At 39.6% G+C, this 17714-nt stretch overlaps 2 protein-coding genes across 2 annotated transcripts in view; one reads left to right on the top strand and one right to left on the bottom strand.

The window, feature by feature from the left end:
• The window catches only part of ctnna2 (catenin (cadherin-associated protein), alpha 2), a 310610-nt gene that overhangs the window by 115714 nt on the left and 177182 nt on the right, over positions 1 to 17714 (bottom strand). The gene's annotated exons all lie outside the window — the stretch shown is intronic.
• On the top strand, positions 915 to 5448 carry lrrtm1 (leucine rich repeat transmembrane neuronal 1). Its single transcript, XM_023418418.2, has one exon. It carries the CDS (start codon positions 2102 to 2104, stop codon positions 3677 to 3679), a length of 1578 nt encoding a protein of 525 aa, XP_023274186.1. The 5' UTR covers positions 915 to 2101; the 3' UTR covers positions 3680 to 5448.

The following is a 17714-nucleotide window of genomic DNA, read 5'->3' as shown; positions in this document are numbered from 1 at the left end:
ACAAGGCGAGAGCGGACCTTCAGAAAAAAAAGAAAAGAAAGTATGTTACAGTTTTATGCTAATATTATATGGCAAGCAATTACATCTGTATTCAGAATAGATAGCCTAGCCATAATTGACAATGACATAGAATGCCTGGCTACAGGACAGTTTGATCAAATGAGGAATGTCATACTCTAGTCTTCACTCATTATGCTCCAGACTTTATTGTTAGCAAGGCTAAACAATGAATATCAATAGACTGACAGTGAGTCATTACACAAAGTCATAATTGAAATCATAAGACATACATGATGATGAGTACATTTAAATGTTACCATCATTATTGGATTCATTTCTTTCATGTTTTATGTGACTAAAGTTTTGATCCTGAGAGAGAATATGGTTTATTTGAGTTATAATATTTCTTCCTGTTTTTAGTTTTTTTTGTTCATCTATATGTGCTCATGATTGTTAAACTGCATGCAAATGGTTCTCTGCTTTTAGGGGTTGAACAAATGTAGGACACCCTTTTGTTCACAGGATGAACGTTATTTTGCAACTTCTGAAATCAGAAAAATGCTTTCTCACAGCGACGTCAAAGAGGCAGACATAATATGGCCCAATTTATTACAGTCAGTGAGGGAGGGAGGTAAGGAGGGAGAAAGAGAGAGAGACAGGGAGGGAGAGAGAGAGAGAGAGAGAGAGAGAGAGAGACAGAGAGAGAGGGAGAGAGACAGATAGAGAGAAGGGAGTTTCATTAAAGCTCCTGGTTTAAGCCCAGCCCATTCTGAATATGTAAATTTCTCAGGCAGAGAGAAAAACACAGCAAGAGAAAAGTGAGGAGGGAAGAGGGGAGAGAGAGGAAGAGGAGGGGAGCAGCATGAACAAGTGAGTGAGCGATCAAGGGAAAGAGAGCAAGAGAGTGAGGGAAAGAGAGCGAGCACTCTGAATTGTGAGTGGCTTACGACACTCAGTGAACAGAAGGTGCTTCTGCATGCGCTGTCAGTGTACTGGTCTGCTGCAAGGGATTGCGCGCTCCTTTGCTTCCCACATTTACCGCCCCTGCCTGCTTACCAGCACCAGCCTTCAGCAGCCTCTTCCAGCTGGCTGAGAAAACACCCGGAGAGCAAGGGAGTGAACGAAACCTGCAAGCTACCGGGGATGCGAGCGGCTTCTTAACCGAGATGAGCCACTGAGATGACAAGGAATGCTGTTACACAAGAAAACAGTGAACAGGGTTCACCTCTTTAAATCCTTTTTTTTTTTTTTTTTTTTCCCCTCACATCCGTCACTGAAAGCATGATTACCCGCTTGAATGGATTTAAACCTTACAAGTCAGTGATTGCTTCCAGAGATGGACGATAATATGTGTTGACAGATCTGCTGAAACTTGAGCAGGAAGGTGAGGAAAAAAGAACAAAACAGATATTTAAAGAGAATTTTCCTTGGTCTTTTTTTTTTTTTTTCCTTTCTCTGGTTGTGTCTTCTCCCCTCTGATCATTGCAGCAGAGGACTGCGGAGGAGCAAAAGAGACAGAGCTCATGCATACAGACAGGGGAACTTGCACTTCCTACCATCTCGCTGAAAGCTACTTGAATTCCTTCTCTTTCTGGCTCTTTCACTTGAGGAGAACTAAGACATTGTAAGCCTGCCAAGGATCTGGTGTCCACTGAAAAGAGAGAAGGGAGGGGGGAGAATTTGTACCACAGTGGGGTCTTTTTTAGATTCGCACATAATTAGTGTTGGGGCACAAAGCGAGACGCTGAATGGAGATTGTCAGCTTTTGGATAGGGGTGAGTAGGAATCTTTTCAAATAAGATCTATCAGTGAGGACAGTTTTATTTATTTATTTTTTTCACCCCCTCTACTCTCCACCCACTGCTTGATATCTGACATAAGCACAGAGACTTGCCCTCTATCGTTTGCATTTTCAACAAGGATTCACTCGGTTGACTAAATAAAAGTAATATAATATCACTGCCTACAGCTAAGATACAAAAACGTAACGAAACAGATTATTAATTAATTAAATATGATGTGATAAATATGATGTGAAGGTGCAAAAACAATATCCAGAGTGGTTCAATGGACATTTTCTCAGTGACATCCCTGGATATTTATGCTAATGGATTTCCTTCTAATTGGACTGTACTTAAAGTGGCCACTGAAGAAGCCCCCTGGGTTGATACTGTGTTCACTGGGCATTTTTCTAAGAATGGTTCCCTTGGTGGAGGGGGTTTGTCCAAGGCTGTGCCGCTGCGACAGCAAGCTGCTGTACTGCGAGGGGCTCAACCTCACAGACATTCCCCGCAATCTGAGCAGTGCCATGGGCCTGTCCATGAGAGAGAACAACTTGACTGAGCTGCGGGAAGGCCAACTGGCTGGTTTGTCACAGCTCACCTGGCTCTACTTAGATCACAACAACATTGACATTGTAGAGGAGGGTGCGTTTGACAGGCTAAGACGAGTCAAGGAGTTAGACCTGAGCAGCAACCGGATTGAGAGTTTGCCAAATGGTACCTTTAGGCCCCTCCCAAACCTGCGCATCCTGGACCTCTCATACAACAGGCTGCAGGCACTAGAGCCCGACCTGTTCCACGGCCTTAGAAAGCTCACCAATTTGCATTTGCGCTACAATGCTCTCAAATTTGTGCCAGTGCGGATTTTTCAAGACTGCCGGAGCATGCAGTTTCTGGACTTGGGATACAACCAATTGCAGAGCCTGGCTCGAAACTCCTTCGCTGGCCTCTTCAAGTTGGCTGAGTTGCATCTTGAGCACAATGAGCTGGTTAAAGTCAACCTAGCCCACTTCCCTCGCCTCATCTCTTTACGTACTCTGTACATGCACAACAATCGTGCCACAATTGTTGTCAATACCCTGGACTGGACATGGCATTTTTTAGAGAAGATTGACCTGTCAGCTAATGAAATCGAGTACATTGAGCCACATGTTTTTGAGAGTGCACCCAACCTCAAGGTGCTAATGCTAGACTCCAATCGTTTGACCTCTGTGGACCAGCGCATCCTGGATTCATGGTCATCTCTGGACAGCATTACCCTGGCAGGGAATGACTGGGAGTGCAGTCGCAACGTGTGTGCCTTGGCCTCTTGGCTGAGTGCCTTCCGAGGCCAGCGTGACAATTCCCTGCTGTGTTCAAGCCCTGACACCGCACAGGGCGAGGATGTGTTGGATGCTGTCTACGCTTTTCAGCTATGTGAGGATCCCCCGATGGAGGTAACTACAGCAGGCCTGTACGCCTCGACAAGGGATCTGGCCCAGGGTGGCTCTGTGTACCTGGGCCCATTTACTCCCAACCCTTATGAGGGTGAGGGTAGTGAGGTGGTCACCAGTTCTTTCACTGTCACAGTGGGCCATGATGACCTGGAGAGCACCATGCAGATTCACAAGGTGGTGACTGGCACCATGGCGCTCATCTTCTCCTTTCTCATCATAGTGCTCATGCTGTACGTGGCATGGAAGTGCTTTCCAGCCGGAATAAGACAACTGAGGCAATGCTTCAGCAGTCAGCGCCGTAAGCAGAAGCAAAAGCAAAGCATGCAGCAGATGGCTGCAATTTCTACTCCGGAGTACTATGTTGACTATAAGCCTAACCACATTGAGGGAGCTCTGGTAATCATCAATGAATATGGCTCTTGCACTTGCCAACAGCAACCTTCTCGGGAATGTGAGGTGTGACCCTGCTTTGTGAGTACGTCTTTACCTGTGATTGTCTGGATATACAGTAAATCCCTTTTTTTGGATACACTGGGGAGGGGAATATTGCGGGACAGAAGGAATAAAGGGATCTTTCGGACACTTTTTACACAGCATCTCACTGTGATGTGGAAGGAGTGTGCTTTATGTGGCTGACTATTTCACGGTGGATTTACTGCTACTGCTATCTATTGCTGATTTGAGGCCACAGGGCATAATGGGCACCTGACTCTCGGACCTGTTGATGTTCTACAGGAACACAGAGAGGAATACATCATGGGCACTGAGGCTTTTTTTTTCTCATGGATGGATAATTGAGCTTTAATGTGTCTTTCTACTTCAGGACATTTAATTATTGTTTAAAAACAAACTGGGGACACATAAAAGAAGAAAAAAAGAAAAAAAAAGAAACCATTTGTATTATGGTAAACACAATATTTGACAAGCATTTAAAATATTAAAAAATATGTTTAAGTTGGATTAAAAATGTAAAAATAAAAGTCTGTGTAAAATATGTTAAAAGAAGAAGTGCAAGTGTGGACAAAAAATGATACAAGATAATCTATTTCTTTTGTAAACTACAAAAAATGTTTAAATAAATGAATTGCTATTCACAGTAAACTCATTTGTACGTGAGAAGCCTGTCAGAGGATGAATGACAATAGACGCAGTCTTTGCGCTCGTGGACTGGAGAGCCATGTCTCTGCAGTGTATCCAACCAAAAAAAAAAAAAATGAAAGGGCCAGAGGGATATCTGCATCTCATCTCAAATGTAAAATTCATGGTCTGAATTTTAGATCTCTTCTCTGTTTTAACTCTCATATTTGTTGTTTTATCATCACTGTGTTGGCTCGCTATCAGTGTAGTTTCTTTCCCCCTCCCCATTGCCTATGTGTGAAAACATTCAAATGATCTATTTCATCGTAATCAGTTAGCATATTTTCATATTATTATATCACTATTTGTGTACCATCCAAGTAAAGAAAGCGTCAAAGTGTCAAAGATCTAAAGCTATGCCTCTCATTGCTTCTCCCTCTTTGGCTTTCACAGAGGAGTGATGTCTCCTTTCACGGAACCAAGCACACTAAAGACAACAATCACCGACACCATGCTTACTTAAATCAAAATACAATTCAAATAGTGTCAGAATCATTGAAGAAATGATCCACCAGCTTCAAGAAAGATTTGCACATACAGTATTCTTCACTGTGTTTTCATGTGATGTAAAATGTTTGTTGAATACAAGGCCATTTTGAGGTGTGTATATATATATCCTTCATCCTCTGGTGTTCATTGTGTAAATTAGTGCAATGACAGATGTTGTGTTTCCTGGGTCCTTTGACATGAACAGTATGTTGTGTGAGGGGGTCGGGGGTTGTGGGGTGGATGGTGGGGGTTGAGGGAGGTGGTGTGAGGGAGATGGAGGATCACAACGACTGCAGAAAGAGGGAACAGACTGCTCTCTAGTGTGCATATTCTCATACTGTGGCTGCATTTCACCTATTGTGCACCATATTCTGCCAACTTCCACAGCAGGGGCAACATCAATATAATGAATTTGCAGCAGCTTTTCTGAAAAAAAAAACTCAATGAATCAATTTGCATCATTTTTTGTATTATTTTGCGATAAATTAAGATAATGTTTACAACTTGTAAGTCAGCAGGAATAAAAATGTTTCAAGAACTCACTGACAATCATTACATAATTAGTTCTGATACGATTAAAAAGTCATCTTCAAAATTATCAATTACATTGCAAGCACAGTTGGTGTTCTGGTTTTCTTTGAACAGTATGAAACAAAGGGTCAGAAAAACAGGTAAGACTTGGTTGGTGCTCACAGGGTTAGATATGGTTTGGTGAGTTTTAAAGTGGTGGACCATGTAGGGGGTGATACAGAGCCTGTGAGTAAGCTCCGCCTGCAAAGAAGTGCAGAGGATTTAAGGTCCCGCAGGCAAGAATGTCTCTGAAAAAATGTTTTGCTGGGTTTGAGGATTAATTCTATTTGAACTGGGCTAATTATCAGTGGTTCTGAAATGAAATAGTTTTAACTAAAAATGGCAGTGATTAGTGAAAGGGGCAAATATTTTTTCCAGTATTTTCTATAAATATTGCAGGGATAGGAAAAAATTGCAAGCTCAAGCTTAAATTTGAGTTAATTCTTGTAATCACATGATCACCAAATCCTGGAGGAACTGACAAAGTGAGCCGCAGGATATACATATCAAATTACCTTCTTTTCCTCCCACAGCTAATTTCTCTCAGGTAAAATCCCATCACATACTAATCATCCATATTAATAAGAAGTGTATGATGGGAATTTAGTGTTTTGCCCCTGAGTGCACTAGATTGAAGCCATTTTCTTACACTACTCCTCAATAAATGTAAGACTTAGTAAACATGAATTTCAGGTTACAGCATAAATACAAAGGATAAGTATAATTATAAATAAATAAATAAAATATTTCTTTCAAAATTTCATCAATATAGAATTCATCACTCAGTTTCTGCTCACAATTGTGTTCAGGGAGTTTGTCTTCACACGTATCCGTTTCAAACAGTGCTGAATTATTAACCCTAACCTCAGCCATCTGGACCCCCGTAGCAATCATTAACATCAAACCAACGTCTGAGGAAGTAGGATGAAAAACAAAGGTGCAATGTGAGCATTTTCTGAAGCTACATTTTGTCATTAAAATGAACTATAATACCCGCAATGTACTTTAATGTTTTTTGGCCATTAACACATTGATTAACTGTGGTTAACTAAATTGATAGTCTGTGTGCACTGCATGTTGTACTGAAGTAACAAGCTAAGCTTTAGGCTTGAAGCTTTAAGCTTGTGGTTATTTGTTAGCAGACATGTTTTAGGGAGTGATAATGGCTTAAAGTTGCCTTGTGGAATTTATGATCCATTTCTTATTTATGGTACCAAGGGCGTCCCACTCTAAGACTCAACATAGCTGTTAATCATAACCTGCCATATCATGTGAATGCAAATGACTGCAGTATGTATGGCAGGGCATCACGATGGGGACAGAGATTTATGTTATTGTCTTCATCTTCACACCCTCTCTAGAATTTGCACATCAGCCCCAACAGCCCGTTAAACATGCAACTGGAGGGTAAATTTGAGGTTGTGAAGATTCATTTGTATAAATATTGGATGATGCCTGGCAAAGAGGCCATTGCTGGCACCGCTATTGATTTCATTTCACTCTTTTCTTAAACAAGCAACCAGGGCAAAAGGTGATGGAGAATGGCCCTGAATATTTTAAGAGCTTTCAGTCCTGAGGGCTGACGTTAAACTACTTTGGACCTATCTCTATCCCTCCTCACCTTTACCTTCTCTATCTCTCTCGTCTATCTTTTTCTCTCAGTGTCCAGAAGACACAGTAAACGTAGAGAAAAACATCAATTCATCTGACTGACAATAGATCAAATCTCTAGTTGACCTAATCCTGGGGTGATGATTCCCTGAGGGGAGATATGTGCTCTCAGACAGCATCCATTATAAATGCCTTGATTGGTGATGCTTAGTAAAAATCAGTACAGATGAGTGGTAACCAAAATGATCATAGTATGTAACAGATGTATTCATCTCTCCCTCACATTTGCAGGTGCAAACTCAACGTTGAGGATGAAGTTTTATTTATATGGAAATCCGTAATTATTTGGAGTCGTTTACATGTGGTGTGGTGACTGTGTAACACAAATCAGATCAGTGTTCAGTCAGAAAAAAAAAAGTGTGAGATTCTGAGTCAGTTTAACTGCAGCTGAGCAGGAGAGCGTGACATTTGTTCTGTACTTTGCAAAGCCACAGCTGTTTGCCAGTCAGAGAATATACATGGGTTGTATGCAGAGTTCACACACTACGAGGTCTGGAGCTATTGTCTTGTAGCACATGTGTAGTAAACTGAGCATGTGGTGAATGTGTGCACATGCAGTTACATCTGTGCACATGTGTGGTTATAAAGGAGCACAACAGACCAGAAAATCATGTGATGTCTAGTACTATATTGTTCTGAGTGCAATGCTGAGTTGAGTAGTCACAAAGGGAAGGTGGACACAAAGGTAGCGTTACTGACACAAAACGTAAAGGTCACGATAATGGAATGAGAAAATGGAGGGGGTGTGTGGAGTGAAAAACGTAGAGAATTCTGTGTGTGTTCAACACAAGACGTGGGTCACAGCTAAAGGTCAAACACTAACAACAGAGAGAAGAAGATTCAAGCTGTACATGTTGTTGCTAGCTGAAATCCCAACAGACACAATTTAGCCTTACTATCAATCAGCAAGCACTCACAACTAGCCTTGTCAGAGTCTCGAGAGTTGTTTAAACAGCAAATTGATTAAGAAAATGGCAGTATAGTTTTTTGTGCAGCATAAAAACAACAGTGGAATACATAATATAAAAAGAGTATATGCATATTTATGTCAGTGTGCCTGCATGCACTGTACAGTGCTTTTGCCTGTGCAGCTGTGTACGTGTCAGAGACAAAGCATCACTCTGCAGATCTTTGGGAAGTAGCTTGCATCCCAACTCACAGCAAGAGGAGGCCCTTAGAGACACAAATAGATCCTTAAAAAATAAATTAACCGGGCTTCCTGTGAGGGGTATCGATTGGGCAACATTTTGCTTTCTCACTGAGACTGGGACAGTGCTGCATAATAAACGCTTAACACCCCCTCATAACTGGATGGAGAGCTAAATCATGGGTGGCAGCATGTACTGCAGTAGGCTGCAAGGAGCTGGTGATGACTAATGACAATGTGTGGGTGGCTTTCCACTGCTTCTTTCCACTGCTTCTTCTTATAACAGGTGGGTTATCAGGATCAATATTCTAATCATCATCAACATTATCTTTGAATCCAAAACCCCTGACACACTATTTTCTCTCTTATTGTTCATTTTCTTCTAAGCCGCCTTCCAAATACTGCTGCTGTCACTGTTATAAATGTGATATTACTGCACCGAATTCACTGATACCCTCAAACAAAATCCTGGTGTTTATGTACGAGTTTAGGATTAATTGAGAGCGGGCGACAAATGGAAATGACACTCACACATTATAGGGTGTAGAGAGGTCTCCCCTTTTAAATAACAGATTCTATGTAAAACTGGGGAAAGCTTATAGTTTGCTTCCAATCCCTCCCCTTGTGAGAGTGGAACAAACTATAACTTTACTAAAACAGACACAGGTTCAATAGGGCACTATAATTACATTCATTACTCAGGCTAATTCTCCAGGCAGCCTATAGCTCTCTACGCCCACTGATTCATTTACATGTACCATACTCAAGCAACACTGAATTAATAATAATGGCTGAAGAGTCATTATTCTTACCTACATATGGTACTGTAGGAAGAGCAGTGGTGGCTGCTGAGGAAGGTGAATCTGGTTAGAGAATGGGGGCAAGGCTGGCAGCTGAATATTCATTACACTGAGTCAGAGGGTGGAAGAGGGACAGGGAACTGGTGGCCATTATTATTACTGTTATTATTACCGCTATCATCACAGTGTATTTTGTAGTTAACTTTCTTGCTCTGGCTAGGTTGGATTAGCCTATGCTAATGTTTTGTCTTGCATTTACATAAACCATCAGGGTCAGTCAGTGAGATAATACAGAGCAACAGCTGGGCCTGCATCTGGGGCTCCATGTAACCTGTATAAGAGCAGATGTGGGTCAGCGCCTTATACTCAGAGCATTAATGGTGGCTGAACTACAAAGCTTTACTCAGGACTGGAAGCAGGATTTTCTATTCATCTATTATCATTATTCATACCTTTACAGATAGACCCTGTTGCCAATATATTGGGATATACAACAAATCCACAATGATATAAACTAAAATCCTCACACCTCAGATCTTATAGGTCATGAATGTTCTGATTTTTTTATTTATTTATTTGTTAACCGAGTCCAGCTCCTCATGTGTCAATAGTCCTGTAAATGGTCATATTAAATAAGATGCCTGGAGATATGTGTCTAACACATACGCCAGCACCCACACAAAGAGAAAGCAATCAATAAAATGCATGATTGAGCTTTCTGCAACTTTATATGTGCGTAGGAGACTGTTCTGTGCAAAAACAATAAATCATTTCAACAGTATTAACTGTATATATATATATATATATGTATATGAGGGCTATAGTAACCCATTATCTGTCTGAAAACTTTATCTTCTTAAAACAAACCCAAAACAACACATTCAAATTATTACAAATGGTTCTACAAGATCTAGCAGCAACCAGTGTAAGGGTGAAATAGTGTAATGAGTTTGAAAAATGCAGAAAGCATCAGAAGTGTAATTAGTGTGTCCAGCTAGGATAACTATCTGGACACACACACACACACACAACACACACACACACACACACACACACACACACACACACACACACACACACACACAACTACTCAAACTAAAATTGCATCAAACTACTTAAAATAAGATGTGAAATATTTTGTGTAACTTTGAATTTACAAAGCTAGTGAATGACAATATAATGTTAAACAAGAAGAAAGTGTTTAATTTGATTCAAAGCGCATTTTACTTTTTGCCGTTCTAATGAAGAACAATATTCCGTATATCTGTATTTCCTGCGGATCAATATCAATACAAAGAAGAAATACATTAATCTACTTCTTCCCCAGGTGGCTGAAAAAAGTAAGATTATGAAGTCTGAAAATAACAAAAAATAGATACAACATGTTTGATTTTTATGAATAAAATTATGGAGCCTCAAAGACTGCCTTTAAACTTAAATATCAGCTTCTATTCAGGGGACATCCTGGCCTTTTCAACAAGTATAAACTAAGCAGTACTGAATGCACATTTACATTCACAGTGTTAGATGTGGGCACCAGCAGCTTTTGAAATAACTCAAACAAATACAAAGAAAATGAATAAAAAATGCATACTGGGAACTGATTTCAAAGCAAAGCCTTTTTTGTCTGCTTAGTTGATGACTGTGTAGTCCTTTGTCTAGCAGACAGGCATCAACTCAACTTATTTACCATTCATGCTAACTGAGTCATCAGTACAACTGCATCATGTTTCATTATTCATAGGCAGATCACCTCAAATAAAACTGAATCCCAAACAACACTTTGATTAATCATTTTAAAGATATGGCACAGCAAGGCCGTAGGAGCCTCTTCTTGAACTAGAATTGCAGCCTCTCAGTTGTATGACTCTGCCAGCCCGTCAAGTTGCACTTTAAATCCATGTCTGTCCAGACCCATATAATATATGTAGTGAAGGCTTACAGCCAGAACATTATTATATCACAGAGAAGTTGAACTTTGACTTTTTGGTTATAAAATGTCATCACTTCATAATTTTATCCTTATAGACATTTATGTGAAATTGTGTCATAATCAGCGTAAAAATTCTTGAGTTATTGTCAAAAACGTTTTGTAAGGTCACAGTGACCTTAATGAAATTCCCTCCGGGCATTCCTGATGTATCATGTTCACAAGAATGGGACGGACGTGAGGTCAAAGTGACCTCTGACCTCTGATCACCCAAAATCTAATCAGTTCATCCTTGAATCCAAGTGCAACGCTTGTACCAAATTTAAAGAAAATCCTTCAAGGATTTCGTGAGATTGGGACGGACGGACGGACATCCTGATAACTAATGCCTCCGGCCATGGTTGTTGCCGCCGCGGAGGCATAATAAAAAGTTAACACAGGTTAAGGGAAGTAAAAATAGACAGCATTTATCATTTCCCATTTATCTGATCAGTGTCAGGATGAATAAATGCTATTCTACCCGCTCTCCTTGCTCCCTCTCTCTTCCCTATCTGTGAGGGCAGATTGGCATCTCTCCAGTAGCCAATGAGATTGGCTGCATAAATGGAATTGCCCCATTCTCCAAGTGTCAACTGAGCAAAAGGGAATGTGTTCAGTGTTTACAACACCATTGTGCTAAAATGCATCCCTGGTGCAGCAAATACCACTTTTGGTAAACATTCTCACTGTGACAGTCAATGCATACAAGCTAATCCAGCCCAGAGGCTTCAAAATAAATACAACAGATGGACTTACCTGTCATATTAAATGCAGGGCAGGAGACCAATGGGTGCACAAAGAATGCCAAAAGAGAGAGGGAGGGGGAGAGAGAGGGAGAAAGGGAGAGAGAAGAAAAAGATTGTTAAAATGTATTCTTTTTGCATTTACATATCTGACATCAGAAAAGGTTTGCTAAAATATCCTTATGTTCAAATGTAAACAAGCATTCACTCGGTTCAAAAGCACAGACTTTTTTCAGAAACCAGCCGACAGTTTGAGAGTGTAACGGATTGCAGTGAGATTAGACAGTGGTGTATTTGCACTGCATAGACCAGGGAGCCTGCAGTACCATAGTTAAACTGACAGTGCATTTAATGTCTAACTTGCGACAGCCATCATAGTCGATAGTGAAAAGAGGAAGAGCAGAAAGACGACCTTTTATTAGGAGACTGTGCTGACAAAGAGCTGTGACAGCCAACAGTGACATTGGCATCCCGTTCTGCCAACCATGCAGTACAACACTACTAGTCTATCTAAGTTTATAACACCCCCATGCCTCTCTGCAATCTAACTATGTTGTGCAAATGAACAAATGTGTTCACATCACTTCACACAAATGGAAAAAGGAGAAGTGACACTGGTTGACTGGTTTGAACTGCTTTCATCTGGACACATGTATGATTGTTTCTGTAATGACTTGCATTAGTTTCTTTCAAAAGTTTGGAGAAATGCAAGAAAACTGGAGACTCTTAACAGCCCACACGTATCAATTTGAGTGCCGCTATCTATGTAACCCACGTGATACACTGACGACCTCTCCCAGGTGCCTGAATGTTTTCCACCGTTGTGCTGGCAGAACAACCCGGTAAGGATTCAATCTAAATACTCATACCACAATCAGTACTACTACTACTACTACTACTATTACTAATACTACTAATAATAATAACAATAACAACTCAAAATTAATATCAAACGGACAATTTATTCAAATTAAAAAAGAAAAATGGTTACTAATTTTGTGTTATTCCATTCTTGAGGTCAACGTTTTAGATTCATTGGAGATGAGAATGAACAAGTCCTCCAACCTGAACAACCATATAGGTTGTCTGTTCCAACCTCTCTGATGAGACACATTGTGAAATGGCCATGGATAAAAAAAAAAACAACATAAATTGCTGGTTTCACGTGGGAATTGGAGCCCAGCCTTCTTTGTGAAAAGTCCTGTGTTTTGTTAACCCATCCATCCCAATCTCCATCTAAGGCGAACTTTGTCGTTCTTCATACTATGTCCCCAGACTTCTTCCTTTGCTCCTATCATAATTACTACAGCCGCTAGATGTCATTTAACAATAAAACGTAACTATGGGTCATAATGAGCTGCCACACAGATGACCTGGTGGGCTAGTTATTTACAGGACAGTCACAATATATCTGTGAGGTAAAAAGACACTTCTTTCCATTTTCCAATTTTCCACAGGAGCAGATAAATGAGCATTCACTTTCAAGGCTGCATACCATAGTCAGCACATATCAATCAACTCACTCATATCAATCAATTCTCTCACAATGACTTCAAGTAAAGTGTGACATTGAAAAGAGTTTCTGAATCACTCGACATGCAATACTCTAGAAATCTGTATGTTACATATTATATACAGTCATTGGATTCTGCCCACATCAGTGATCTGTCAATGTGTAGATTGGAAAAATGACAATTTTACAATTTGCAATTTTATGGTAGTTTTGTACTCTATCATATGACAATTTGTCCAGTAATCACTTCCAACGAATACCTAAGATTCAATAAACGCATCCCTCCATTCTCTCATTTGACAGATTAGACTTTTTTACACACTATAAGTCTATGATCTGTGCTCTTCTTAAGTAATTTTCATTCACATACACTATTTAAATGTTGGGGGTGATGGTTGGATATGTGTATATATTGAGCTCATCATTTACTCTTCTGGTTTATATTTGTGGGTTCTTGCCTTTGGATGTTTAAATATAACTGTGACATAAGTGAAAAAAAGAGCTTAAATTGGAGTTTTTATTTATTTGTTGGAGAAATACTTGAGGCATCAATCACACTTAAATTTAGTGCATAAATTCACATCTGTTTTGGCATTGTTGCCAATCAGTGGATGTTATTATAAGACTGAACAAGTTGGAATATACAGTAAATTTATGGTGAATGACAACCTTGGATTTGGAGGCTGTGTTTCAGTCAATATGTCATTATTTTCCCACTTGGCTGCTTTGGATATTCTCAATGCACAAGCAGGGTCTCCAGATTATGATGGAAAATGAATCCAATAACTTTGGAAAATGAACGTAATAACGTTTTGAACAAAATACATTTACAATCATTGAAGCTAATGTTTTGTCACAGCGATATTGCTTTTAGTTAATGCATTACAAATTCCAATTGGCTCCAGTTTCACAGCAAGTATGTTAATGACAAATGGGAATAATTCACATCGCATCATCAAAGAAGAAAATAAATGTGATTCAAGAAGAAATGGACGTTTGTTGTTTGTCTTCACTGTTGCTGTTCTACTATGCAAACTTTAACATGGCCAAGAGCCCAAGTGACCAGCTGAACTGTGGGAGTGCAGCAAAAGGGAGGAAATAAGTGCCAAAAATGCAAAACAAACACATATGGTACATGTACAGTTTATCAACCAAAGAAACCGTCTGTGATAGTGTTAGGATTCAGTGGTGTGAAAAGAAGAATGCAATGGCAGACACTAAGACAACTAAGTTTAAGGAAATGAAAAGAGGTAGAAATGAAGCAAATTGAAGTTTTGAGCATTAATGTGTGTGAAAACAATTATGACAAGCTTGGAGGTCTGTGGTTATTCTGCCTGTAACAGCTGCAGCAGGAAAGCTGGCAGGAAAGTAGAGAGTGTCACTGCTGAGTGAAACAGAAACAGTGGTGTTGTGTTGAAAGGAAAGGTAATGATCAGAAACGAAAAAAAACTATAACAAACAAAAGACAAACATAAATTTGCTTTACCACCCTTGCTTAGTCATGGTGGGTAAGGAATTTACATATGATGAGGAGACATACAGTGCTGTCATACTGCAATGTATTATTTGCAGATATTTTACTGTACCAACCTGTTAATTAGTGTCCAACTCAAGAAAACAATAATGATTTAATATTGACAAATTCTGCTACAGCAGTGCACGATTGACAATTTGGAATCAATCCAAAGACGGTAGTCTATATATTATATCCAATACATTATGATTGAACTAACGCTTGTTGTTTGTGAGTTTTAGACCTTATTTTCAATAGGTTAGACTTTGCACTAGATTAGCAGGGTTAGACTTTAAAACCTATTTCGCGTGAGTGTGACAAATAAAGGGGTTTAGGATGTCTTTAAACAGATCTGCCTCATGTGTTTTAACAATTCTGACCACCTTAATCCATTAAGTGTCAACTTCAGCGGCATTAATTCAATCATTCTCATAATCAAAATGGTTGCTCTGAGCCCCTGCTGCGGGGCTTAGTGATGGTGTGCTGAGAATGAAAAGGCACATTAAAATGGGTTGGAGCATGCAATCCCCCAAAAAGGCATTTGCTGCGCTCTGCATGCACCAAGGACATGCAACAGTAAGGTCAGGATCACACATCGGCAGAATACTGAACAAGTCAGCCTCCTGGGCTGGGATTCCTGGATCCAGCTCATCCTCCCCTGTCCAATGGTAAAATGTCTGATCGCTCTAGATACGCTGTCCCTGAGAGCTTGCTGAAAACTTCCAACATGCAGCAGAGTTGGACAAAAAAGCAATGGATATGGTATATGCCCTTACAACAACAACAACAACAACAACAACAACAACAACAACAACAACAACAACAACAACAACAACAACAACAACAAAAATATCTGAACTGACTACATGTGTGTATTAAATAATTAGGGTTACATACAATAATACATACTTTAACATGTACTAAACAACTGAGCATATGCTATAGTCTCTACATCAAAACATCAGGTGCTCTGCTCTGCCTTTATTTTGAGAAAGCTGCACAGGCAGGGGCCCTGGATGCATCCTTATATTGTTGCTAGGCAATCACAAAGTCAGCTCCTCTCCATTACTTTGCTATTTCATAAATTAATGTCATTCTAATAGAAGTAAAAAAAAAAACAAACATTGAATTTCAGTCACGACGCTGCAAACGTGATTCCATTAATTGTGATTTTCCTTATGCTGAAACAGTGAACAGAAACAACCAATACCACTCTTCACTCTCCCTCATTACATCCATAGCTCTGTTGTAGAAGAAGTGAAAACTAGAAGAATGCTCTCATTTGATTAAACAGCACAGAAAAAGCTGTGATGGCGTAGGCCATTTTTTCTCTACGTAGTTGAACACTTTTCAACTTGGGGTGCTCAGGGCATTTCTAAAAAACATGCAAGGTGTGCTGGGTGGATAAAAGCGAGGTGCCCTGGGTGCATAAGCAGCACACAAAACCCTTCAGATCCAGTGAACACAATTACAAAAGGCAGCGTTCACAGCCAAAAATGTGTCCAGTGTGATCACCTGCTTTGCCTGCTCACTGCAGAGTCTTTAATTTCAGTCAATCCCTGAATGTTTAGCTTTTTTTTCTTGAGATCAGTGGATTTTGCCCTCAAGTTGACTTTTATAGCAAATTTGAAATCCTATATGATAAGCACACATGTGCTACTCTACTACATCTACACAAAAAAAAAACAACCGGACTGATCACATTTCAGTGTGATTCTTCAGAACCAGTCAAATGAGAACAGAGAATAAAATTTACTTTTTTTTTTGTGGAATTTCAAATGCATGTACCCTTCAGGGGAGTGTTGTTTCCTGCTCCATTGAAAGCATCTGGGACCAGTGTGGGAGTGGGAATGAGAGTTGTTGTTTTAAAACTGGCACTAATGAAACCCATGGGTCCGCGATGACAATGGAAGGATGTTTGATGAAAAAGTATTTAGTCCAGTCAGTGCTTCATGTTTGGCCTTGCAATAAAACACACATCACTTTTTGACATTTTAAGAACTACTGAAAGCTGCCATGTGGCCCTCTTTCATGTTTTGGTCTTTTGAATGTCCCACGCCTGCAAAAGTATGAATATATTTTTATCATTATTTAAAAAAAAATGGCAACAAACTAGAACATAAGCCTCAAAGGGAATTATGATCACAGAATGTTAAAAAATTGCTCCCAGTTTTAATTATTAATTTATTGAGCCTAACTAATATAATGATTGACAGTGACCACCAAATATTTCCCTTTGTATAAGAAAGCACAATGGGATATGACATTATCTATATCATACATGATATCTGTAACAAATATTCAGCAGGCGCTAAAAAAAATGTTAAGAGTTATGCTTTTAGTGTCGAGTCCTATCTAATTCCACCAGAGGTGCAGATCAATTTTCAAAAACAAATCCAACCAAAAATTGTAGGGCAATTGACAACTTCCCATTAAAATGTACCACTAAATATACAGATGCAACGAGGAGAACATATCTCACCTGATGTACAAATCTTGTTTAGCTTAGATGTTATAAAAACAAAACGACTACACCCAAATTGTGCATGTCTCAGCTACCCACAATGGATAACATATACTACAAGTTCTCAACCTTAGTGTCAGTATCCAGTGTGGTAGCACACAGTTTACATCTTCATCAGAAAAGATGCACAACACAAAACAAAGTCTCTCTATGCAACCTTTGGACATTTATACTTTAGTGGTTCGAGTGCAACTGATTGTCTTTTATATTGTATTAAATATTCAGTAAGACTTCTTAATAAAACCGAAAGAAATATGGAAGTAAATGGTAAAAATGCTTAATTGTAACCCTTGACAAGTGAAGGAACAATAGACACTGAAAGAGAGTTAAAGGTTTGGAGGACAGAGAGTGAACAATGCCAAAATTCAATACAACCAGATGGTTCCCGGAACAAGCATCGCCTAGAGCAACCCCCCACCCC

Source organism: Seriola lalandi, unplaced genomic scaffold (assembly GCF_002814215.2).
Source record: "Seriola lalandi dorsalis isolate HSWRI2012SDOR001 ecotype SW California unplaced genomic scaffold, Sedor1 jcf7180002054582, whole genome shotgun sequence".
Taxonomy (NCBI): Eukaryota; Metazoa; Chordata; class Actinopteri; order Carangiformes; family Carangidae; genus Seriola; species Seriola lalandi.
Note: the sequence above shows the minus strand (reverse complement) of the source record. Positions and strands in the feature narration are given on the sequence as shown.

Bases quoted from the DNA above. Each gene is read 5' to 3' on its own strand.
- lrrtm1 (XM_023418418.2), top strand. From the start codon at position 2,102: ATGCTAATGGATTTCCTTCTAATTGGACTGTACTTAAAGTGGCCACTG.